General features: G+C 34.9%; 3 protein-coding genes across 6 annotated transcripts in view; 2 read left to right on the forward strand and 1 right to left on the reverse strand.

Annotated features, from left to right (window-relative positions):
• The window catches only part of LOC131934909 (signal peptide peptidase-like 3), a 66,539-nt gene extending 62,692 nt beyond the window's left edge, over positions 1-3,847 (forward strand). The window contains exon 15 of one of the 3 annotated variants that reach the window (XM_059291170.1): positions 1,159-3,845. In XM_059291170.1, the coding sequence (XP_059147153.1) occupies positions 1,159-1,227 (69 nt within the window). In that variant the 3' untranslated portion in view covers positions 1,228-3,845. Of the gene's footprint in view, positions 1-1,158 lie in introns of all 3 variants that reach the window. The other 2 variants (XM_059291168.1, XM_059291169.1) reach the window with 2 other exon arrangements.
• Positions 3,848-3,871: 24 nt separating this feature from the next.
• LOC131934908 (GTPase Era, mitochondrial) lies at positions 3,872-9,564 on the reverse strand. Its single transcript, XM_059291167.1, has 11 exons — positions 9,482-9,564; positions 7,927-8,220; positions 7,610-7,737; positions 7,378-7,502; positions 7,186-7,247; positions 6,783-6,895; positions 6,404-6,611; positions 5,919-6,103; positions 5,035-5,184; positions 4,495-4,578; positions 3,872-4,098 (listed from the first exon to the last, which is right to left on the reverse strand). The coding sequence occupies exons 2-11, from the start codon at positions 8,216-8,218 to the stop codon at positions 3,964-3,966; spliced, it is 1,482 nt and encodes a 493-aa protein (XP_059147150.1). The 5' UTR covers positions 8,219-8,220; positions 9,482-9,564; the 3' UTR covers positions 3,872-3,963.
• Positions 9,565-9,875: 311 nt separating this feature from the next.
• LOC131934925 (NAD(+) hydrolase sarm1) lies at positions 9,876-25,213 on the forward strand. Of its 2 annotated transcripts, XM_059291191.1 has the most exons (15): positions 9,876-9,926; positions 12,078-12,832; positions 13,957-14,162; positions 14,576-14,684; positions 15,582-15,775; positions 16,494-16,628; positions 16,846-17,040; positions 17,758-17,811; positions 20,248-20,424; positions 20,615-20,739; positions 21,109-21,344; positions 22,288-22,441; positions 22,988-23,145; positions 23,842-23,995; positions 24,780-25,213. In XM_059291191.1, the coding sequence occupies exons 2-15, from the start codon at positions 12,088-12,090 to the stop codon at positions 24,970-24,972; spliced, it is 2,835 nt and encodes a 944-aa protein (XP_059147174.1). In that variant the 5' UTR covers positions 9,876-9,926; positions 12,078-12,087; the 3' UTR covers positions 24,973-25,213. The 2 variants fall into 2 exon arrangements, with proteins under 2 accessions (XP_059147174.1, XP_059147175.1); XM_059291192.1 differs by lacking the exon at positions 17,758-17,811.
• The last annotated feature ends 1,279 nt before the right edge of the window (positions 25,214-26,492 follow it).

Here is a 26,492-nt window from a genome sequence, read left to right on the forward strand (position 1 = left end):
GTACTAGGCTTTTTACATTACCTCCCCTGTTGACCATGGCATACCTTAAGGTACTAGGTTTTTTACATTACTTCCCCTGTTAAGGCATACCTTAAGGTACTAGGTTTTTTACATTACTTCCCCTGTTGACCATGGCATACCTTAAGGTACTAGGTTTTTTTACATTACCTCCCCTGTTAAGGCATACCTTAAGGTACTAGGTTTTTTACATTACTTCCCCTGTTGACAATGGCATACCTTAAGGTACTAGGTTTTTTACATTACCTCCCCTGTTAAGGCATACCTTAAGGTACTAGGTTTTTTACATTACTTCCCCTGTTGACAATGGCATACCTTAAGGTACTAGGTTTTTTACATTACCTCCCCTGTTAAGGCATACCTTAAGGTACTAGGTTTTTTACATTACCTCCCCTGTTAAGGCATACCTTAAAGTACTAGGTTTTTTACATTACCTCCCCTGTTAAGGCATACCTTAAGGTACTAGGTTTTTACATTACCTCCCTTGTTAAGGCATACCTTAAGGTACTAGGTTTTTTACATTACTTCCCCTGTTAAGGCATACCTTAAGGTACTAGGTTTTTTACATTACCTCCCCTGTTAAGGCATACCTTAAGGTACTAGGTTTTTTACATTACTTCCCCTGTTGACAATGGCATACCTTTAGGTACTAGGTTTTTTACATTTCCTCCCCTGTTAAGGCATACCTTAAGGTACTAGGTATTTTTAAATTTGAAGTTGTCATTTCTAAACCATGTATGAACGTAGCCTTAAAAAGTATTTCACCTTGAAGATTTATAAAACATTTTGATTTAAGTTAGTATGAATGTACTCATTTAATAACATAATTGATTGATCCTATACATTATTTTAAAATTTAAACCCATTTTTCTTTCTTTTTCATCAATGATGAACCCAAAATTTACTAAGAAAAAAAATATAGAAATTAAAATAAAATGCTCTTTTGTAATTTGTCCAGTGTGGACCTGGAAGTGTGATATGTTTAGTCTAGCTAGCTGGATAAGATCGGTTTTTTTTTACTCTTTTTCTTTCCTCTTCCTCCTCTTCTAGAACTCTTAGCAAAGTTTTCCCCCCCTCTTTTCTAGAACTTCTTGCAAAGGTTTTTTTTTTTTAAAACTATTTTTCTCTCCTCTTCCCCAGGGAGATCTCAGACGGATGTGGCATGAGCCATTCCTGGCTGTACCAGTACCCAAACACATGGAGGTGTAACCTCAAGGGGACATCACTCTTGTCAAACTATTCAGAGTTACTTTCTCCTTGTGGTGATAGACTGATATTAAGGATCACGGTTAGCTAGCTATGCTATCTCCCTTTGACTGAGTGTTTACTCATTCATGAAGAAACAAACTACACTGGGCTGTGTGTCACTCAGTAATACAGACCTGTTGTGTGGATTATTGTGGTGTACATTATTTCTAACTGGAAATTAAACATGGATGAGCCACTGTTGTTGTAAAAATTGTTTCTTGATTGTTTGCTGTAGGAGTCCTAAACAAACAGGTATGCATTTCATTTAGGGAAAACTCCTTTTGGTTCTTAAAAATAAGGGGTTTACAGCATTCATGTGCATAAAACATTTCCATCTTGGGTACAGTGGTGAAAGATGAATCATCAGTTCATCTTTTGTTTGGACATCGTAGTTAAGCTGGGTACGCTTGAATGTATGTGTGTATGTGACCATGTAACACCAGTTATACTCGGTATTTGTAAGGTGTCCATAATATGATGGAGCTTCCATTTTTAGTTTGTGATGGGGGTTGGTTTTTTTTTTTTTAATTTGTGCCAAGTTTAGGGATTGTTACATTCAGTGATTGTTACAACTCGATGATTGTTACAATTCAATGACTTACAAATTCAATAATTATCCTAGTTCACTTAAATTATTGTTACTATTCAATGATGTTGCAATTCAGTACTAGCTACAATTTAATGATTGTTATTGAAAAAGGCATTTTAACCACCTCAGTTTGTGACAGTGCGTTACATTCTGTTTGTCACTGGTCAGAGTAGAACGTTTCTCGGTTATAACCATTTGTTGGCTATTACCACAGGCAGTTCGTCAATGTCAGGATAAAATATCTGTCAGTTATAACCACCTGTCAGTTGTTATAACCACCTGTCAGTTATAACCACAGGCAGTTTGTCAATGTCAGGATAAAATATCTGTTCAAAACATCTGTCAGCTAATATCACAGTTTGTTTCTGGCTAGGATAATCATCTGTCAGTTATAATTATCACGGGCAGTTAGTCAATGTCAGGATAAAATATTTCAGTTATAACCATCTGTCAGCTAATACTACAGGCAGTTTGTTTCTGGCTAGGATAGTTATCTGTCAGTTATAAACATCAGTCAGCTATAACAACTGACAGACTGTTACATGACATGATAAATCATTTGTCAGCTACAAGCAGTCATCAACAAACTGTAGTATCTGTGTTGTGAATGAAGGCACACCTGAAACAATTTATTTTCTAACACATACATGTTAAGGTATAAAAAAAGGCCATTGTTTTACAGTACAAAAGAAGTTGTAAAATTTACAATTTTTCAAATGTTGATGTAATTTTTTTGACTTTTGTTGTTAGAATTTACACTTGTAACACTGCAATTTATGGTGAAAATGTAACTTTAGAAAACAAAGTTTGTTAATTAACTAAACAAAAAACTTTAATTCATTTTAAAACCTTTTTTTTTTCAAACTTAAATCTTTTTCCAAGGATAATTATTTATTATTAATCACAATTTTGAAAAATAATTTTAAAAAGCCTCAACTCACTGCTACTTATTCTTATTTTTTTCAAGTTGAAAAAGGATTACAGTACTTTCCATAAAGTGGTAATGTACTGTTTAGCAGGTTATATAAGAACATTTCAAAACAAATCTGCAAGCACAAACCCAGTTTAAACATGCTGATTGCAGGCAGTTCTGTCAATAATGTCCAGTTACTGTTGTCTGAATGAGATCAAATATTCATATTTTTTTTTGTTACATCCATTCTTGTCACATTGGCGTTTCACTTAAGTGTGAATTTGTGGTTAAAAAAACATCATCTGAATTTAACTGTACATAATGTTACAATAGAATTTTGTTAGTTTTTTTTATATAAAAAGTAATTTGTATATAAAAAATGTACTCATCACCACTCCATAGGTTTAACAGTGACTACTAAATCAGTGAAATTTAATATCCACATTTACATGACTCATCAGTTTTTGAATGATAACCATTTTTTTTTAAATTTGTTAGTTATGAATATTTGATACCGTGGGACTATTCCAGTAATTTTTCTCATGTTATTATTCTATTTCTTACATGTCAGGTATTTTATTCTTTGGAAAAATAAAATGATACACAAGTTAGTCTGATACTTGCAGTCAAATCACAAGTCTTGTATAGCTTGCTTTGGTTGCGTCTATAGAGAGCTTTTTTACAGTGCTGTACCCAGGTTTATGTTGTTTACTAGTATACACAGAAAGTTTACTTTTTTCTTGCTATTATGTAAACACTATTTGTTGATGTTCAACAACACGGAAAGTTTTTTTTTTAATGTATGGCGGTGATGGTCAATTTGTAACATAGAGTGATTGTTAAAAGAAGTGTACTGTTACTGCCCCCCACCCCACCCTCATTGTAACGTCATCTTTTATTTGCTGTATTTAGTTAGCACAGAATGAATTAACCAGAAGTTTTTCTTCTGGTCTATTATTGTGATGGTATGCGAGTTACTCAACAGATCAAGATGAATCTAGCACCTTCTGGAATCAGTTTGATTATTTTGCATGTATTTTTAGTATTTATTTTCAATTTGAGTTGTATGTAAAATGAAATTAAAAAAAAAAGAAATGAAAGAATTAACTGGACTAATATTTTAATGTTTACACTTAAAAATAATTTGTACAAAAAAAAATGTAGGTGTATCACAAATATAAGTGTGAATAGAATTTTAGTTTTTTTGCTTCCTCCTCAATATGCCCACAAGCTTGAGTCTGACGTCACATCTGAAAGAGTCCATAATGGCTTGCTTAGCCTGGCTTGATATGGTTTGTATCATTTGTCCATTGGATCCCAAAAATATAGTCTGAAACAATTGTGGTAGGTCAGAGATAAATCATGTAGTATTATTTTGTGAATGCCAAGATCTGAATTTGAAAGAGAAAAATTGGTCATTTATATAAAAAGTTAAATAAAAAGATGTAGCTGTAATTATTTGTGAATTCTAAGCTCTGTGATCTAGATCTGAACATGATCAGTCAATTCTCTTAATGATTTAAGTGTCAAAATTATAATAGCGATGGTGTAACAATAATGTAGGTCTAGAACCATCCCTTTTTTTATATGTATCAGCCTTCAAACTATCGTCTGTGTTGTGTCTTGTACACAGTTCCTAAAGCATAGTAACTATGGGAAGGGAAGTCAATGACACATATTGGAATAAGGACAAAACAAAATAATGTATATAGAAAATTCTCATTACCAGCTGTCTTTCAGTCTCACAGTTAACGTTGACAACAATGTTGAGTAGTCCGTCCTCAGGATCTACAGCCATCAACACAACATCCTGTGTAGGCAAAACATTTTAACTCTTCATTTTATAGGGCTAATAATTTATAAATATGATTACAAATAAAAATAATACATTAGTAGTCAAAATAATGCACACAAAAAACATGCAGCTGATGGAAGTATTTATAATTTATTCATGGAGTTTTTTATGTTGTGGCTGTTGACCAATGGGTATGACTTATTTATGAATGGGTAACTAATGAAGGTGTGGCTGTTGACCAATGGGTACGACTTATTTATGAATGGTAACTAATGAAGGTGTGGCTGTTGACCAATGGGTACGACTTATTTATGAATGGGTAACTAATGAAGGTTTTGCTGTTGACCAATGGGTATGACTTATTTATGAATGGGTAACTAATGAAGGTGTGGCTGTTAACCAATGGGTACGACTTATTTATGAATGGGTAACTAATGAAGGTTTTGCTGTTGACCAATGGGTATGACTTACTAAACGAAGCTGGTAAGGGACTTCATTGCGCAGATTGTTTAAGAGTTTTTCCCGGATGCACATGAGCACAACTTCGTGAGGGTCCTGGTCTGTGATCAGACTGCTGTGGTAGTCCCAGGGCCGCTCTGTGGCTGAATCCATCAGGTAGTCCTGTTAAAAAAATCACATAAATTGGTCTCACTGCACACACGACTTTTTTATTTATGTTTACTTTATGCCTACTATGGAGTCAGTTTGGTGAAAGTGCTAAAAACAGTTATTTTGGCTGAGGGAAGGAGGGCGCTATGTTCCCTCTAAGCTGTGCATTTGTGTGTCAACGCAGTAGTTTTGAACTGCAGCACAGTAATTTTCTAAAACTCATAATCGTTGTATAAGACTTTTAGAACACCACGCACACAAAATACATGCTGCACATTAGCTTTTACCCTTTGAGGGAACATTGAAGGGGAGGGGGGATTGGCATGGTCACATTGGTACAGCTCATGGTTGCTAAACCGAAAAGTCGTGAGTTCAAATCCTCAAGCAAATGAGGCTTGATAGCTGGGGACAGCAACTCTTCTAAGAGAGAAAACTACAAAAATAAAACAACTGCTGCCTTGCAGTTTGTTCTTGGGTGGACAAAGGCTATGGAAGCAAATCCATTATTAAAAAAAGATTAAAAAAGCAGAAAAAAAATGAAATCCAGAAATAAAGCAGGCGTAATAGGAGTCAAGAGGCCATGTGCCTGAAGAAAATGAAGAAGAAAGGCTATGAGGGGATACTCCAGCAAGTATTTGCATAGCAAACCCGCTCAACAGAAAATCTGTTCTCTGAACACTTCAAACCTGTAGGCTGCTAAAAAAGAATTTTAAATGATTAAAGTTATCAAGATAAGAGTGACTTACCTTAAGTTCTTGAATACCCTCCCCTTTCAATGAAGATAAGACAAAAACTTCCTTAAACAAGGGCCAGCCCTTCATGTCCCTGACTACTCTGTTGGCCCGTTTCAGCTTGTCAAAATATTCAGTCCACTCCAGGTCATCCTCTTTGACAATGTCACCCGCTGATACAGACAGGTTAGCTGGGAGAACTGAAAAATTATGACACTTGTTGGCAAACCTGGGATTTAATACATATTGGATTAACTGAATCGAATTCAACAAAACAATTATTTTGCTTCAAAAGATAATAGTCAACTCAACACTTAAAAAATTTCCTAGCATCAGTTATCAGAGGATAAAGTAATTGTGGTTTCAGAAAAAAATATGATAAATTTTACCAAGCCAGTTTTGTCTCATAAATATCTTTATTACTTTTAAAGGTATGCTTAAGCCCTATTACAAGAAAATGTTTCTAATGATAAAAAGAATAGTTGAAAAGTAAAAAGTACCTGCTTTCTTAGAGTCCCTAGACTCTGTTGTAATTTCTTTATTTTTATTCCCAGAGTTACCTAAGGATTTATCAGCCGCATCAAAAAGATCTCGTTTCTTAATGCTTTTTGTTGGGCTTTCCTTTGCCAGGTAATCTCCGTTGACTATACCATCTGTCAGAAGACGAACCATCTGCAGCAGTTCTTTTCTGTCTTTTATCAAATCCAACTGGAGATCACAAACATTTATGTCAAACATTTATACAATTTATGATTGTAGTAGGACTCATACACCAAATGTATTTTTTTAAATCTATTATTAAGTAAGTATTGGAAATTATTTAAACTTAACATTGATAAATACTCTCTAAATAGTTAATGAGATAAAGATTGAGCAAACTTTGTTGAGGACTAGAACAGCTGGGATATGCCGGTACAGATAAAGAATTTGTAGAAGCTGTTGATCCAGTGCATGTGCCATACTAGGGTTTGATACATCCACCATCACAGTAACTAAATATAAATAAATGGGGTGGGGGGGGGGGGGACATTGAGTGGTATTTAATTCATGCAATAATTCAGAAAAAAATTTTGAGACAAAAAATGAAAGCTAATTAAAGTACCAGGAGCACTTCAGTAAGTCCAGATAATGAGATTTCTAATTAGCAATTGCATGCGATAACATTTTACTACACTGTCCCATAAGGTACTTATCAAATGTAGAATAAAAATGAGTGAGCATGATAAATAATTTTCAGCTAAGCTAATTAGTTAAAAATTTTATCAAAATTTTAAAAATTTACCAAGATCTGCGGCTGCCAGACTACGAACTGGATCAATTTCTAAAGACTTTTCTAAATTGTGTCTGTTGAAGTAAAAAAACATACAGTTAACAACCCTCTCAATTGCTGTTAACAAAAACAAAAAAAATTACACCAATTTTTTTTTTTAGTGGTATCATATAACATAACTACAACATGAAACTGCGACTCTACTTTTTCCTGCTCCCTGGTCGTAAAATTCCAGGTGTGTCAAGATAAACTATCTGTGTCTGATTCTCTGTGAAGACAGCTAGAGTATTCTTGCGAGTTGTGTGCACTTTGTCTGAGACAGACGTCACCTTTAGGAGATAAAAAACAACTCTTAAGAAATGCTTCGTTATAACGTAAAAATTTTAAAAAATTGTTTTGCCTAAAATATTCATAGCTACTCTCAAGTTTTACTCACCCTCCATCCCAGTAAGGCATTTGTCAATGTTGATTTGCCACAATTTGGTTTACCTATGATGGCCACTCGTAATAATTTTGACCCTGGCGGTGAGTCTGGTTTGAGAACCATCAGGTATTTCTGTAAATCTGGCAATTTAAATTAATTTGCTTTTAAAAATGTTATTTGGGCTTTTCTTTACAAGATAATCGCCATTGACTATACTATCTGTCAGAAGTTTGTTAAGTGGACAAAAAGAACCTTAAAAGGTAACATAAAAAATAAAAGCAATATAATTTAATATAAAAATAATTGAAATAAATAGCAGGGTGTCTTACCATGTGTTTTACCAATTAATCGCTCTCCTTCCTCAATTCCCAAATCCTCATCAATACTGACATCTTGGTTGCAGCCGCCCAATGACTCAGAATCAGCCTGACTCTTATTGTTATAAACCACCTTATGTAGATGAATATCAGCTTTGAATAAATGTGTTGGTCTTTTTATCCCACTGAGTAACAGAAGATTGCAAACTTGTTTATGCTGGCAGCTGCTGAACACATCAGATTTTAAACTTGTATATGCTAGGTTCCACAGATGTCTACTTTGACACCAACTCATTTTGTACATATCTGGAAAAAAATAAAAATGGTCGATACTTTTATACACATTTATAGATTAAAGAGTAAATTCATCATTTAATTTATTCAAGTAAACATTATAGGCCTAGTCTTCTTAAAAAAAGTAAGATAATTAGGCCTAGGCCTACTAATATTAAGGCAGACTACAAGTACTGTAAATGGGGCATTGAACTAGTGATAACTAGTCTGATTTATTCTCATGTTTTTAGTAATTAGGCCTAATTTGTATTTAGTATTTTGCAATTTGCTGCAATTAGATTAGAAGGTTAGAATGATCTATCACTAAAATAAATTGAAAATGTGACTAAAATTCACTTCGCTTGTTAGATCTGACCTATCAGTTTATCTCTTTCCTGTAGAAAAAGTTAAATTAGGTTATTATGTGAACTAAGTCACTAAGTGAGTAGTTTTAGGTTAATATATAAACAAGTAGGCCTCTACACTCTACACCCTAATAAAAGTATAATAAGTCAGCAAGTTATCAAGTAAGCTGTGTAAGTGGGGGAGGGGGGGGGGGGGATTTTCAAACTGTTTAATATTTATTATTTAGGCCTATACTATAGGCATAGGAATATTTTATGGTAATCTATCGTTTTAGGTACGTAAAATCGGCAGAGGCTAGTAGTGTGCGAAAAAGTTGCCTCATTGTCAGGGCTTTAATAGAAGTATATTTAGTAGGCCTATATTGTGATATATTTGTATCAAATATTATAAATTACTGAATAATAATAGGCCTAAACCAAAATCAATGGCTAAATATATCAATATAGGCCAGAAATTAACTTTAAACACTCATAAACAGCAGTGTTTGAGAGCAAGATTTGCTATAATAAATAATAAACAGCGGCCATCTGTAAGTTAGATTCAGAGTGGTTTCCCCTTAATTTTTAATCTTTTTTAACTATCTTTTAAATCTTTTGGGCTGATTTTATTTTTAAGTACCTAAAACGATAGCTTAGGTCTATCTATTACAGGCCTAACTAATACTAATAGGTAGGCCTAAGCTATCGTTTTAGTACTAGATCTACCTATATTTACTATTTTATAATTTCGACCTCTGGAAGGGTTAGGGGGGGGGGGGGGGGGGTTACTCACTGACTCACAGTCAGTCACTGGTTCTGTTTCTTATCCAAAGTTCTTACTCCTAATGAACCCTAATCAGAAAATCTGCTCAACTTAACCAAACGAGGAAAAGATTGTTTAATTTAGGCTAATAATAGTCAAACATTTTTTTTTATTAACAAGAACCTACTTTTTGTTGAGTAAAGTGTGGAGTCATAACAAATAAACTATAAACAAATATTCTACATGGAGGCTGCCATTTTTGAAAGTATAAATACCGACAGTGCATTGTATTACTTGATTGTTAGAGAGTCATTATTAAATTTTCGTTTTAACATTTTAAGTAGATTTATACATTTCTATTATAGATCTAGATATATATTTGTTTGTGTTTGGATTTCTAGTATAGGCTAAATCATGTTAAATTTATTTAATTCGACATTTATAGGCTCGAACAAATTGTAAATTTAAATAAATTGAAATAAAGTTCGCTTCGCTATTTCGATTAAGTTCAAATGTTTTAGTAATTTAGAGCAGGCCTAAATGTAGATCTGGAACCATAGGTGGATTTATTAAAAAGCTGTACCTTTAAAGATATGGATGACGCAAGTTGTTGAATTCTTCGTCTAAAATTTGTATGTTGTTGTATGTTAGAAACTAATCTAGATTCTAGACCTAAATCTAGATTCCAAATCTTGATTAGGTCTAGAATGTAAACTGTAAACTATTAGGCTACATAATACATATTGTCATTTATTACATACACTACACTTAAAAATACTTAAAATTAAAAACAAAACGATAGATTACCAAAACTCCATGATGATTTTAGCGTATTTTATGCGCCGCTTCACGTTCACCTCCGGTTGAGCATATTTTATTATAAACAAAACCAAAACACACAAAAATGTTAGGATTAGAATCATTAGTTGATTGATAGATTATTAGATAGGCCTGTAGAGTATATATAGACCTAAATCTATAGATCTACTTATTTTTACTTTCTCGAATATACGAAGTATAGAGAAAGTCTTGTAATCGTGCACAAAAATCACATTAAATTTGGACAGTTTTCACCGTTTAACTCCTCAGTCCTTCATCACATCCGGGATATAGAAGACTTATTTTAATCGGGCAAAAATTATAAACTCAGATATATACAAATTTTGTCGTTTTATGCGTAATGGAGTTGGAAAAACTGGATTATCCAATTCTGTCCGTGTGTGTGTCCGTGTGTAAACACGATAACTTGAGTACCGTTACAGCTAGGTTGATGAAATTTCATATATAAGTATTTTATCAAAATCGTAGATCCGTATCAACTTTTGAGCGATTTCCAATAACCGGAAGTGGTACTTTTCCTACTTTGAATTTTTCAAAAGCCTATAACTTGAGTACTATTTCAGATAGATAAATGAAATTTCACATGTAAGTAAAAGATCTAATTCTCTACCTTCTGTTAAATTTTGAGTAATTTCCGTTGATCGGAAGTAGTAATTTACGCTACTTCCGATTTCTCAAAAAACGAATGTAAATTTTTAAAATACTAATAATATTGCGCACTATTATGCACTTTTTTATTTAGTGTTCACTCGGTGTGCAATTCTTTTGTCTACGAGATTTTATTCTATTTTTAAAACTTTAAGTATTTAAAATGGATTAAAAATCATGTCTATAGCCCGAGTTCCCATCCCCTGTTATTTTATATAAAAATATTCGAGAAAGTTTAGGGGAGATCACTCCCGGTTTATTTATGAATGTTTTAATTAGAAAAAGTAAAAAATATTATTAATTATCATTAGGCCCTTTAACAGTTCCAATTAAATAGCGTTTGATTGTTGGCGTGAGAAAAATCCCTACATTCTTAAGGGTTCACCATGAGTTCACTTTGACTGCAATTAATAAATTATCAGCATATGTACGCATATGCCATAGCTGTAGCTTAGGATAATTGTGAGTTAATGTAGGCCAAGACATTTTTTTAATTAAAAATTGAGCCTACAAAGACATTGATGGAATTAAACACATACACAGTACACTGAAATATTAATTTTGTTTTTTATTTTTTAAAAACCTAGCCTATCTATATTCTATATCTATAAATAAAGACATGTATCTTTACTTCTGTTCAGCTACTTCAATTATCACTAACTTAAAGTTCTATAATTTATAATAATTAGGCCTAATTTATATCATAATCATTTATATTGGAGGGGTAGTTACAAAACTAATATTTAAATCTAATACTTAAAGTCTCAATTTTTTTTTTAAAATTACATTATTTCTGTATAATTAATAATATTAACCTATGCTGTAAGCTTATCTAGGATTAGTTACTTCAACACCAGTTAAAGTTTTTAAGTATCCAGGAAACCTAGCATTATAGTGAAACACTATATGTGGCTTTGACTTCTGAAAAACCAAAATGTGTATTATGCATTACTAAAATTTGACTAATAACAGAACTAAACATAAGCCTAATGTAATTAGACTAATTGATACACAATAGTAGATTGAATAGACTTTTACAGCTAATCAATCTCTTTATATATTTGTGTGTGCTTATTAATATTTAGGGGCCTATAAACAGATGTAAATTACCTATTCATTTCAAATGGCTAATGGAGAATGATCTAAGTCTGAATAGTTTTTTTTATCCAACTTGTTTCTGGTATCCTTATTGAGGGTTGGATAAAGGAATTAGTCTGATAACTTCAGATGTTATTTTTGCAATAACATTCACTTTTGTGTTGCATATATAATTTCTCTACTATCTTTTGTTATAGCGGCTATCAAATGGATGAGCTAGTTGTGTTAGAAAATGATGAATGTGAAGAGTCGCAAACAGTTCAAGCTGTGCACTCACCACGCTGGACTCTGAAGAAAAATCCTTGCTTTGATGCTTCCCGACTTATTGAAAGGTCGCAGTCTGATGCTCTTCTTCTCAATTCAGACAGCTCAAAACAGCTACCTGGCCGAACTAGCTCAGTAGATCAAATAGGCAGTACATTTAAGTTAATAAATATCAAGCCTAAAGTCTCAGAAACAACCAAGGTTTATTTTGATTTATCAAATATTGACGTGTCCTCTGGAGAAGCTAGTGATGATGATGTTGTGACTCCCACATCGAAGAATAAACGTAAAAAGAAACTTATAAATACTTCAGCCAAACTTATGATGACAACCAGAGGACTGGAGACAATACCTCAGGCCGTCGAGTCTGATGATGTTGACTCAACCCCACATGTCGATCCATCGGTTGATAAAGATGAAACATTCGAATCTGCCCCTGGTGAACTACCATTAGGCTCCTACCAACCTATTCTGACGGCTGTAGGAGACTTTGATGATTGCCAGGGTACCAGTTCACCCTGTTTGATAACTGAGGACTTAGACAGTAGCGATGGATGCAGCTGTTTCTACACAAAGTACCCGCTGAGATTTCCCCATGGTTATTCCCTGAGCAAGTACCGTCACAATTTGAAGCTGAGCTACCAGACGCTGTCCCAGAAGCTGGAGCACCACATTGTCCAAATGAGAGGTGAGCTGGCACTCCTCAGGGGGATGCTAGTTGAGGGCATTGAGGTAGAAGGTGAGAGCAGGGTTGACATCATTTCACTGTTGCTTCATCCAGATGTCATGTGTTGAATAGAACTTCTTTTGTGGTTTCATGTGTAGTTTTTGATAAGGATTTGGTAACAAAGGGAGGTCATTTGCAGTTTTTTTTTTGTTTTTTTTTAAAAGGTTTGGTAACAAAGGGTAATGGGTTTTTCATTTTACCTAACCTCATCCTAACATATCAATATAGACAAATAAATAAAACTTTACTAATCATACAGTACAGTCAAGAATTATTTTCAAACTTTTTTTTAATTTAAATATAATGAACAAAAATATGTTCATTTGCTTTACTTGAATACAAGAAGAGCTGAATCATTTAGAATAAAATTGACTTAAAACTAACAGGACTAGATTAATTATTTTTCTACCATAAAAACTTTTTTAAAGTCAACATTAAAACACACCAGTCAAAGTGAAAACTTGTTTTGGTTTTCGACAGAACTTGAGTCAAATCATGTATCAAAAACTGTTCAATTTATCTTGATTTAGTGGCTTTGGTAAAACGTAATTTTCTCTGCTCCTGGTGAAATAAAATGGTGACCCTGCTCTTACATCTCTGCTGTACCTCAGAATAAATAAAACTAATGCGTAGAAAATGTTAATTTTTCATTGTGTGCTTTTTCTTGAATTGTAGTAGCATGTCGTTTAGCTGTAAGTATTGTTCATCAAACATCTTGTTGTTATAGTTGAAATATTTATAGTTCTGACATATTATTAGTTATTGTATTAATGTATGACATTTGTCTCCATCAAAATATATATATATATATATATATATATATATATATATATATATATATATATATATATATATATATATATATATATATACCTAGCAGCTTATATATACATATGTAGATATAAATAAGTTATATTACTTATATAGGTCTATATAGTTATATATATCAATAACAAAGTTAAAAGCAAAATTGGCTACTATTATTTTATTAATGTAGAACCTTTGGATACATGTTTTGACAAAATTCTGTGTCACTAAATTTTAACCATGATTATGAGAGCAAGATCGGATTTTACTTTAAACAGGTGCGGACCTGGTTCTGAAGATCAAAATTCTGCAGGACATTTTAAAGCTGACCAAAGAGGCCTGGGACACCCCAGTCTATGGCAGGGACCTGGCGTACAGCCTGTGTGACATCATAAGGATGGAGGGCCTTCTGGACCAGCTCATTGCCAACTGCTCTAGTCAGAACAGGGAACTCCTGCTAGCATCTGCTAATCTCTTAGAACAAGTATGAAACAATTTTATTCAACCAATTTTACTGTATCATTTTTTTAAAATAGTTAAAGTATAATTTACTGTATAAGATGGTGTGGTCTATCAGTAGAGCGCTAGACTGCTAACCCAAAAGTCTTGAGTTTGAAATCCAGGATCAAGTAAGTAGAACGTCCCTGTATCCACCAACCTCTGGTGGATATCTAACTCACTTTAGGGAAAGTAAAGGCAGCTGGGCATAGTGCTGACCGCACTATCCTTTCAAATACTGAAGTCACAGAAAGAGGTGAACTCAAACTCACTTGTCCCATGGACCGTCTGTCAAAAAAGCATTTTTTTTACAGTAATGACTTGTGTTAAAACTAAAAGTTTGCACTTTTTAACTTGTATCTCACCTAATAATCTGGCCATATTTGTTTTGTAATGTAGGTGATGTCCACGCGCAACAGAGAGCGTGTAGCGAAAGATGGCCTTGAGGCTGTGGTGAAGATGACCAGAGAATATGCTGGTGACCTTGAGATGGCCAAAGCCGCCACAGGTTTGTCTCATGTTGGCCACAGAAATATGTTGAGACTTCTACAGCCAGCCTGTTAAAAAATGTCTCCGCTAAAGATAGGGCAGTGTGGCTGGGTAGTAGAGAATATGACTACTCACCTGAAAGTTTCGTGTTTGGATCTCAGGCTTGTGTTGATAGGATGTCCCTCACAACTTTAATGTGTACCTGACTCACTTTAAGGAAAGTTAGGCATAGAACTGACCTCATTATCTCTTTAAATGCCAAGGGCACAGAAAAATGTGAACTCTACTTCACCTGCCCAATTGACCACCAAGTCCATAAAGATATCTTTTGTTTTATTTTCATTATCTGAAATACATCTTGAGGGAAAGTGTGATGACACTAGTTCAGGGTTGATGGTAGAATCAGACTATAGCTAGTTGGTTAGACAGACCAATGAAAATATAGGAGCTGACCCGTTATGTGGGATTTTCAGCTGACCACTGAAGCGTGGGTCAGTAGTTAGATCAGCGCAGACAGAGATAGGTGACGCAAGAGAACGGTCAGAGTTAGGTAGAGAATTAGAAGTAGATAGTGTGGTAGAGACAGTCGGAGATATGTAGAGCTAGGGACAGTTAGATAGAAGTAGTAGTAGTACAGTATAGATTAGTTAGGTAGAATAGTTGATTTATGAAAATAAAGAATATTATCTCTTGGATCGGACTTGTGTATGTTGATTCCAAACTATAACCAGGCTGGTATCATCTTCATCACCCCCACCCTCACATTTGGTGATATTGCATTTTCCCCACCCTCTTCTATTCACCCCCCACCTTCACAGAAAGGAACAGCATTTAATTTTGTTTTCGCCATTTTATGGTTTTCTAATGTTCTGGTTTTTTAATGTTCTTGTGCTAAGATCTTAGTACTACACCCTAGGTATCCTGGAGAACATGTTCAAGCTATCAGAGGAGACTTGTACCAAAGTCATCAACCTTGGTGGCCTGGATGTGATCCTGCGCTGGTGCAGGTGCGGCACTGATTACTCTATACTGAGGCGGTGCGCAAAAGCTTTAGCCAACCTGTCACTGTTTGGTGGGGCTGAGAACCAGGAGATCATGTCCAAACATAAGGTAAGGGGGGTGTGGGGGAGGGTGGGCTGAGTTTGACTTCTCTCAATGCTCTGTGTTGAACTATTAACCCTGAAAGCGCGCGCCACGTGGCCGTACGCGTTGTAAGTTATATAACAGCAAAGCCACGATCGTGGCTTGGCGCGCTTTCAGGTTTAAAAATTCACAGCAACATCATTATGTGTGTGGTGGTAGAGGTTATACATTCATTTGTACTTATATAACTTGTACGGGGATTTGTAGACCTTCTTTCATGAGCCTAGTGCTTTCTCCAATATAAAAATACAACAGCTGACACAGGTTCCAAATTTAAATAATACTAAAGTTTATTAGCTATATTCACTAATGAATTGTAACTTATCCTAATTCTACTATCATCTGTTTAACTATATCTTGACTCTATACTTCAGCTACCATTTAACTTTTCGACTAGAACTTTCTACTTCTCAACTGTAATCTTCTATTACTATAATGATCTCTTGCTCAACTGCCTAATAACAATACCTCTGTCCAACAAACTTGTGACTGTGACTGGCCATCTCACTCTTCATTGGTCTGGCTATTCTATTGGTTCCTACCTACTTCAACTACTTGACCAATGACTGGTATTTAATTAAATGCTACACCAATCTCCTCTCCTTGACCGTGTGTTAATGCTGCCTAAAAACTTGCGTCATCACAATGTGCTGTAAGAGTTTACTGATGTGTGTATTGTTACCAGGTACCAGAGTGGCTGTTCCCACTGGCCTTTAGTGATGACAACAGTATACGCTACTATGCCTGTTTGGCCATCTCTGCTCTGGTGGCCAACAAAGAATTGGAAGCTTCCGTCATAAAATCTGGTACACTTGATTTGGTAAGTTAACCTAGTTAAATAAATGTTTTTTATATCTGTTTAGAATATTTTGAAATACATCTTTCAAAATGTTGTAAGTTTAAATTTTTAATTTAATTTATTAACTTATGAAAATGAGCTGGTATATTGTCATAAACTTATTATTTTGATGCCTTTTTTCTCCCAGGATTTGCCATTATGAGCTGGTATAAAATTTATTTTGATTATTTTCCTCTAGGTTCTGCCATTTATCAACTCCAACAAACCCTCCCAGTTTGCACAGAGTGACGTGACCCACAAGCAGGGTCGGGATAAGATCTGGCTCAAGCGGCTGATCCCCTTGTTGTTTTCTCGCAGGCAGGAGGCGCAGGCTCTGGCAGCGTTCCATTTTGCCATGGAGGCCATCATCAAAGCAGAGCAGGGTAGGCATGAGGTACAGGAACTAAAATCTATCTCGTTGTTTGTCTGACGTTTGACATTGTGTATATTGAGGACTTCATTTGCAAAATCTGCTAAGTCACTTCAGATCCAAATGGTTAGACTTGTTGTTTAAATCCTCCAACATAAATTCAATTAAAAATGCAGAAGAAGAAAGAAGAAGACTTCAGATCAATTTTGCGCAAATAGACTTTTAAAAAAAATGTTCTTGTTGGCTAATTTTAGGATTTTTTATTTTAAAGTAGATCTTATAGAACAAAAGTTTGTGTAATACTATAATTGACATTTAATTATAAAGGCTCTAGGGACAACTCAATTTTTTAACTGACTTAGCTCGTTTTGCCTGAGGACTCTGTATATAGTAACTAGGTTTGGAAACTAATCAATGTAAATTATTGTTTCATTTATACTTGAAGTGGTATTTTTTAATCAGCTCTCTAAAATTAACCTTATTGCAGAATTACTTAACTCGTACATGTTTAGAATTTTGATTGTGTAGTCTGCCAGTTTGTCTTTAATTATAATTTCAGCTGTTTTAATTGTATAACCCATCAAAGATTGCTGTAAAATGATGTTAATTTAGAATCAAATTAACTGCATCAACTTTTATTTATTTTTTCTCTTCTCTCTCTCATAACACTCTGTGCTAGTAAACAAAAAAATTCTTCACATTATTTGGAATGATGCAGGGTAATGTTGTGTTTTTTAATAGCAGAAAGAAAGGCAACCCACTGAAGAGTTCCTACACTTTGAGTGTGAAGTATCTGTTAGTTCCATCCTTATACTATTCATGATTTTGGTTGACATGTTTGGTTTATTTCCAAGTTATTTTTTTTAAATTGCTTATAGAGTTTCAACCTGTACTCATTTTTAGTAACTTAACCCTCTAGAACCCATGTTGACATTCTGATTACAAATATAATACACTCAGTTCAAAGTCTTCCAGAAAAAAAGCATATACATTAAATGTTTGGCAGATGTTATTTTACTAATTATCTTGAATATAAAAACATTCTTTCCTTCTAATTTGACTATTAAATGGAGAACTATTTTTTTTCTTAAATTTTGCTACAGCTTTCAAAGTAGGCTACTACTCATTCTTTTCAAAAGGATACACAAATTTAAAACTCATTGATAAAAACATTAGGCTACTTCTTATAATGATGATTTGTATTACAAAGATTTAACTCCAAAGTATTTAGTAACTGATGAAATGCAACTTAAACCAATAATTACAACATTTGAGAGTAAACATTTGTAGTAGACAAAATTAGTTATTTATATTTTTTAAAGTCAGTATTATCATTTACCAGTTCTGATATATGTAGCATTTATAATGATACCATAACTTTTTTGGTAGGGTTAGATATTGGATAAGACTAGGCTATTGGGTAAGATTGAGTACAAAGTATTGTTATTGACAAAACTCGCTGTACCACCTATTAAATATGGCTAATTGAGGAGAGCCAGTCAAGTATACTTTGTGTAATCCATGTCAGCTATTCCTGATTGTATCATTAGAATCACAGTGACTAAATAGCTCAGGAAATTTATATTTCCCTAATGTGATACCTGGTCAAGAGATGAAATTTAGGTGACAAATGTCTGACAAAATAGTTGAAGCCCTGATAAATGTGACACCACAAGGGATTTTTAGCTGTAAATCAGTTCAACGTTCACATGTGTAAATCAAGTATAACATCATATTGTCTTTGACACAGTGCAGCAAAATGTTCACTTTCTCTCAAGTATCATTAAATTAAATTTACATTTTTTGTCATAAAATTATTTTTTTTTAGTAAATTTCTTTTATGTTCCAATAAAGAATTGATTTCTGATAGTTAGATCACAACACTGGTTCTAGAGGGTCAAGTTCAAAAACATATTAATTTATTAAAATAATTTGGTTGTTCCTATAATTGACAGTCTTTAAAATAAGTTTGTTAAAATAATTAACGATTGTTATGATTTATAAATATTTTTGTATCATTCAGATTACAAATAACTTTTAATGTTCAGTTATTTTAAAATAGTATTCACTTATGTTAATGCTATTTTTTGGTTTTATTTACCCCTTAAGATATTGGAGTCAGTATACCAATAACATTATTTTAAGTTGGTATAAGTTACAATTTTTTTTTAAATAATTATCAAAAGAATAATTTTAACTGGTAATTAAATAGTGACAATTTGTATATGCACTGCAAATATATTTTAAAGAATTCAGAGCTTTATTATATTTTTTGTAAGATAGCATTCAAATGAGTGTTTAAATTTTCCTTGTTTTTTTCTGGAGTCCTAAAATGTGGATTATCAATTGTGTTACATATGAAACAATCTAATCATGTTTATTTAGTGTAATATGTATCATTAGTCTTTATGCATGGCATATTAATACCCCACATATATGGCATTAAGAAGTGGATTCATAAAAAAATTATTTTTTTGTTTATATCAAAGGTATATTTGGGTATTTCTCCTTTTGACTAACCTTATTGCTTTTTTTGAAAACATGAGATACTGTTTTGTTACCTGACTAACTGGTCCATGCAAAATAACAACTGCTTTTTGTTTTGTTTCGTTATGTGTCAGGGAATAACATTTATTCCAGAGAAAATACAATCCATTTGTTGTTTTTTTTATTTTAACATAATTTGATCTTAAACCACTGATATGTTTCCCACATTCTCCATGATGGGTCTAGTAGATAAGAATGTATCTAGTTACCAATCTGGCCATTGAGTTTTCTTTTTCATATGTACCTGGCATCTTTTGGTGACCAGGCTAATTTAATTACATGTCCATTTTTAGAGTAATCTTTCTATTTTTAATTGGTTTTTTTTAAATAGTAATTTTTTTTAATACTAAACAATTCTTATTAGTGAATTCCACCCAGCTCTGACCGGTACCTGACACATGTTGGAGAAAGTAAAGTCAAGTTATTTCTTAATATGCCTAGGTCACTGAGGCAGACAAACTCAACTTCATTTGCCTTTAAGCTGAAGAGTGTAAATAGAAACACTTTTACCTTGTATATTTTTTTTAATAATCTAAAAAATTTTGAACTGTTATCATTCGTATTGCCTACACAGCATCTATCGTTAGTATTGCCCATTACTACATAAGTCATTTGTATTGCACATATAACTTGTAAAAGTATTAACAGTTATCAGAGTGAAATGTACCTGATTGTTATATGCAGATCTTCCATGAGATAGACGCAGTTGAACCACTGAAGAAAATAGCAGGCAGTCCCAACACAGTAGCCTCTAAGTTGGCAGCTGAAGCCTTGAAGATCATCGGAGAGAAAATCCCCCACAAGTTGTCCCAGCAAGTCCCACTGTGGACAGTGGATGATGTTGTCTACTGGGTTACTCAGGTGAAAAAACACAGCACACATGTTAGGGAATGTAAAGGCTATCTCCTTAAATGCTTATGTCACAAAAACAGTTGAATTCTACTTCACTTGGTCCATCAACTGTTAGGTTTGAAAGGATAATTTACTTAATAAAGGGACAGTCAGCCAAAATTATGCTTTTGTTTTTTTAATTTGTCTCAATTTGTTGTAGATTGGTTTTGAAGACTACGCTGGCAAATTTCGTGAATCTCGAGTAGACGGGGACATTCTGCTTATATTGACTGATGATGATCTACATCAAGGTCTTGGAATGGAGTCTTCCATTGTTAGAAAAAGGTTGGTATATTTTATGTTGATTAGTTAAAACTATAAATTAGTGAGAAAAAACTAGTGTTTAAAAATTCAATAAATATATCAACATTTGTGTGTTTTAACTAAGCAAGTCTTCTGCTGCTAGACCATGCTGTTTACTAAAAATAGGTGTCACATAATTTAAGCAAAATTTGTAATAGCCTAACTGTTAAATCTAGATTCGGAATTAAATTTATCATCAAGCTTCTACTGTGAGATTAATGTCAATTGGAATTGAAAAAGTTTACCTTGTTTGTTTATTTCAGGTTGGCCAGGGGATGGAAATGTTTACCTTGTTTGTTTATTTCAGGTTTGCCAAGGAATAGAAATGTTCACCTTGTTTGTTTATTTCAGATTTGCCAGGGAACTCAAATCTCTGAAGATCACAGCCGACTACTCCATCAGCGATGGCACTGGTCTGGACAACTGGCTCATGTCCATCAACCCTGAACTGTCGCAGTACACCTACTGGATGCTGCGTCAAGGGGTGGACAAGTTTGAGATCAAGTCCCTTAAGGAGGAGGAGTTGAAGGAAGAGTGTGGCATTCATAACAGTATACACAGGCGGCAGATCATGGTTCATAGAGAAGGTAGTATGTCACGTAGTGGCATTCATAACTGTATACACAGACGGCAGATCATGGTTCATAGAAAAGGTAGTATGTCACGTAGTGGCATTCATAACAGTATACACAGGCGGCAGATCATGGTTCATAGAAAAGGTAGTATGTCACGTAGTGGCATTCATAACAGTATACACAGGCGGCAGATCATGGTTCATAGAAAAGGTAGTATGTCACGTAGTGGCATTCATAACAGTATACACGGGCGGCAGATCATGGTTCATAGAGAAGGTAGTATGTCACGTAGTGGCATTCATAACTGTATACACAGACGGCAGATCATGGTTCATAGAAAAGGTAGTATGTCACGTAGTGGCATTCATAACAGTATACACAGGCGGCAGATCATGGTTCATAGAAAAGGTAGTATGTCACGTAGTGGCATTCATAACAGTATACACGGGCGGCAGATCATGGTTCATAGAGAAGGTAGTATGTCACGTAGTGGCATTTATAACAGTATACACAGGCGGCAGATCATGGTTCATAGAGAAGGTAGTATGTCACGTAATAGCATTCATAACTGTATACACAGACGGCAGATCATGGTTCATAGAAAAGGTAGTATGTCACGTAATAGCATTCATAACTGTATACACAGGCAGCAGATCATGGTTCATAGAAAAGGTAGTATGTCAAGTAGTAGCATTCATGACAGTATACACAACGTAGTACCATTCATGACACTATACACAGGCATCAGATCCTAGTCATAGAGAAGGTCACTGGGCAGTAGGGCATAGTGCTGACCACATTATCCACCTATATGCAGAGCTCATTGAAACAGATGAACTCTACTTCACCTGCCCCATGTGTCTTGGGCACAAATGGGAAAAGATGATGACGATGAGTTGATTCAGCTTTAAATTTTGTCTAGCATTCTTCTGACCATTTGCTTCAATTTGTCCAGACCTGACCACCCCTGAGACGCCCAGCCTGCCCCACCACCACCACCACCACCACCTGCCGGCCCTGGACCCCAGCCTCAGTGTCAACCTGACTACCCTCAGGTGTATCGATGTCTTTATTTGTTACAGAAGGTCCAGTGGTTCTCAACTTGCCAGGTCAGTTTTTTTTAAAAAGGTCATTTTTTTTGTGACTGAATGCACATTGGTGGTATTTTTTTTAAGATACTAAGAACATTTTTTTTTAACTTTGTCAGATTTACAAGGTTGAGATTAGGCACATTGTGCTTACAAAATATAGTTTTTAATCTAGAATATAAGAAAAACATTTGCTATGTTGGACTTTGAAAATGTAACTTATTAAATAGATTGAATGTCATGTTTTGGAAGTTTGATTTCTCTGTTACATGTGAATCAAGCTTTATTTGTCTTGTTGTGTGTTAGATGTGAATCTAGCTTTATTCCACTGGTTGTGTGTTAGCTGTGAATCAAGCTTTATTTGTCTTGTTGTGTGTTAGATGTGAATCTAGCTTTATTCCACTGGTTGTGAGTTAGCTGTGAACCAAGCTTTATTTGTCTTGTTGTGTGTTAGATGTGAATCTAGCTTTATTCCACTGGTTGTGTGTTAGCTGTGAACCAAGCTTTATTTGTCTTGTTGGGTGTTACATGTGAATCCAGCATAAGTTGTGCTATCCTGTGTTTCAGCCTACTCAAAGTTCACCTGCAGCTGAGAGGGTTCTCTGTGTTCCTGGACATTGACAGGCTGCGTGCAGGGAAGTTTGATGAGAACCTGCTGTACAGCATCCAGATGTCCAGCCACTTTGTTCTCATACTCACACCTGACTCTCTGGACAGGTGTATAGGTACTCATTTTTGTGACCTTTATCAGGTGTACTCATTTTCTTGACCTTTGTCATGCTTAAAGGTACTCATTTTCTTGACCTTTGTCAGGTGTATAGGTACTCATTTTCTTGACCTTTGTCAGGTGTAGAGGTACTCATTTTCTTGACCTTTGTCAGGTGTAGAGGTACTCATTTTCTTGACCTTTGTCAGGTGTATAGGTACTCATTTTCTTGACCTTTGTTAGGTGTTTAAGTTCTCTTGACTTTGATGTGGTATTTGGCTGCTAGGAAGATGGTCTCGAGTTTGGATCTCGATTTCTGACATAAACTGTAGGTTGTCCCTGAGTCCACCCAGCTTTAATGGGTACCTGACTTGCATTGGGGAAAGTAAAGTTGGCTGTGCATAGGGCTGACCACACTATCCCTTCATATGCTGAGGTCAAGAAACATGGGAAATTTCTTAATTTGCCAAATTCATCGCTATGACTAACAAGGACCTTTATGGAGAAAAATGTGTGGTACAGTGTGTTTGATGGAGTATTGTGTTGCAGGTGACGAGGCCCAATGTAACAAAAACCTTTACTGTAGAAAAATGTGTGGTACATTGTGTTTGATGGAGTATTGTGTTACAGGTGACGAGGCCCCAAAGGCCCAATGTAACAAGGACCTTTATAAAAATGTGTGGTACAGTGTGTTTGATGGAGTATTGTGTTGCAGGTGACGAGGCCCAAGAGGACTGGGTCCATAAAGAGATAGCTGCCGCCCTAGAGACCAACTGTAACATCGTCCCCATCATAGACAACTTTGAGTGGCCTCCAGTGGAGAAGTTGCCAGCCGATATGAGGGGGGTCGTCAGATTCAACAGTGTCAGGTGAGTCAGTGCTCTTGGGTTTTACACTTTGGCTTAATGTGAGCTGTTGGGTTTTGCTCTTGGGTTTGATGGGAGCAGGACATTACCCCCCCCCCTCTATTCAATTACTCTCACCCAAAAAACATACAATCGGACATTACCCCCCAAGTACTAATTATAATAATTGGAATAGGGTTAGAGATAAGTTAAGGATATGTTTTGGGTAGGGATAGTTATAGATATAACATTTATTCTTGTCACAGCCCTTTTGTATGACTGGGTTCATGGCACAAACTAAAGGCAAATACAAACCACATTATTGGTGATTTTACAGTATTTTATTGATATCAGCTACACTACTAGAACCACGACTCCAGTTTCGTCATCTCCCCGCGCTCTATCTACCTCTTTCTGCTTCCTTTCCTTAGCGCATGCGCACACCCATCCTATATTTTATATTCATATCGCCTTTTTAAGATACATACTCGAAACATACATTCATCTACATTTAACTGTTACAATTCTCAACGGCGGAGTATGAGGAATTACCCAGCAATGTGTAATTAATTAGCGGGGGGGGGGGGGGACGACAAAATATTCTAGACCTGAGTTAGACACCATATACTATTCAACCTGCATCCTGCATTGTACTTGACAAAACTTTGTATCAACTGTTATCTCTTCTTGCTAGTTAAACCAGATTTCACAAACGTATTCAATTCACTTTCTTCAATTTTTTATTTTTGTTTTTCGTTCTTGAAGTGCATCAAATGTATATAACAAACCACTGTTTTGTTCTGGACAGGTGGGTCCATGAATACCAAGACGCCTGTGTCGACAAGCTGGAGACTTTTCTACGCCGCGGTCGCCGTGTCTCCCAGCAGATCCACACTGCCCTGTCCCCTATGCACATGGCCAACTCTGACCCCCAGTTTCCCCCGGACAGTCCTTGCAAGTCGTCCAGCTGTCACAACCTGTTAGAGCTCACCTCGTCCTGACTTCCTGGTTCTTATGTTGTGAGGCTTAGCTTGTTTTCTCATGTTGGCTCTTGTGGTCAGCTTGTCATGTGGTCAATTTATCATGTGGATTCTTGTTGTCAACTTGTCATGTGGTCAATTTATCATGTGGATTCTTGTTGTCAACTTGTCATGTGGTCAATTTATCATTTTGATTCTTCTGGTCTACTTGTCATGTGGTCAATTTATCATGTAGATTCTTGTGGTCAACTTGTCTTGTTGATTCTAGTGGTCACCTCATCATGTGAATTGTTGTGGTCAACTTTTCATCTTGATTCTTGTGGTCAACTCATCATGTGAATTGTTGTGGTCAACTTGTCATTTTGATTCTTGTGGTCACCTCATCATGTGAATTGTTGTGGTCAACTTGTCATTTTGATTCTTGTGGTCAACTTGTTATTTTGATTCTTGTGGTCAACTCATCATGTGACCAACTCATTATGTAATCAACTCATTATATTGATTGTTGTGATATCTTCCAATAGTTTGAACTTACCATTGTTCTAAAATTTTTAAGATATATATAAATACAAAGCCGTGAATTAATACAAAATGTGCTGCATCAGCAAATAGTGAGGGGTGTTCTATTCTGTAATATTTTAGTTTGTTTTACCAGTTTACTATGACCTATAGCAGGGGTCTCCAAACTACGCCCCGCGGGCCGGATGCGGCCCGCGATGTCCTCTCATCCGGCCCGCGGAGATCTTTTTGTGCACGGAAAAAAAACGTTTGTTGGTGATGGCTGAGGAGCTTTGCCCAAGAAAATCAAAGACATGCCTGTAAGTGTAAGAAACTGGCCCCCGAACTGAAATTTGATAATTAATGCGGCCCTCGAACTGAAAAGTTTGGAGACCCCTGACCTATAGTGATATGATGTCCATTATAAAATAAAATACCAGTACAGTAATTTGATCTACTTAGTATTTTTATTAAAGTTAAATTACCTAATTTACTGAATTAACCAATGAATTTGGTGTTTTAGCAGTTATTTTTAACAGCTTTTGTTGTAATGGTCGAGGCATGAGCTTCCAGAAGTTGAATTGTCTGATCACATTTTCATCCATTTACTACAGTTTTCATCTGTTCCCATTTTTCATTTGTTCCCATTTTTCATCTGTTCATATTTTTCATCCATTCACATTTTTTTTTTCATTCACATTTTTCATCTGTTCAAATTTTTCATTTGTTCACATTTTTCATCTGTTTACATTTTCATCTGTTAGCATTTTGCTTCCATTCACATTTTTAATCTGTTCACAAATTTCATCTGTTTACACTTTGTACAATAGGCCCATGATTTTGTTTTGTTTTTCATCTAGTGCAATAAATATTGTTTGTTAAAATCAAACCAGTCCATCAAAAAGATAACTAGCCAAGTTTGTTTGTTTTTTAATTTATTTTTTAAGTTGCCAGTTCTGACTTTGTGGTCCAACTTCAAGTTGTGATTTTTCCAAAATGTAGATATTTTTGTTCAACTGCTAAAACAATTAAAATCTTTTTGT

This window comes from Physella acuta, unplaced genomic scaffold (assembly GCF_028476545.2).
Source record: "Physella acuta isolate Inbredline_101_S28 unplaced genomic scaffold, ASM2847654v3 ptg000123l, whole genome shotgun sequence".
Lineage (NCBI taxonomy): Eukaryota > Metazoa > Mollusca > Gastropoda > Physidae > Physella > Physella acuta.

Bases quoted from the DNA above. Each gene is read 5' to 3' on its own strand.
- LOC131934908 (XM_059291167.1), bottom strand. From the start codon at position 8,218: ATGTACAAAATGAGTTGGTGTCAAAGTAGACATCTGTGGAACCTAGCA. The intron at 7,503-7,609 runs GTGAGTAAAACT...TATCTCCTAAAG, and splicing joins ATGCCTTACTGGGATGGAGG to GTGACGTCTGTCTCAGACAA. The intron at 6,612-6,782 runs GTTTGCTCAATC...TGTGATCTCCAG, and splicing joins CTGTTCTAGTCCTCAACAAA to TTGGATTTGATAAAAGACAG.
- LOC131934925 (XM_059291191.1), top strand. From the start codon at position 12,088: ATGGATGAGCTAGTTGTGTTAGAAAATGATGAATGTGAAGAGTCGCAA. The intron at 14,163-14,575 runs GTATGAAACAAT...TTTGTAATGTAG, and splicing joins CTGCTAATCTCTTAGAACAA to GTGATGTCCACGCGCAACAG. The intron at 14,685-15,581 runs GTTTGTCTCATG...ACTACACCCTAG, and splicing joins GATGGCCAAAGCCGCCACAG to GTATCCTGGAGAACATGTTC.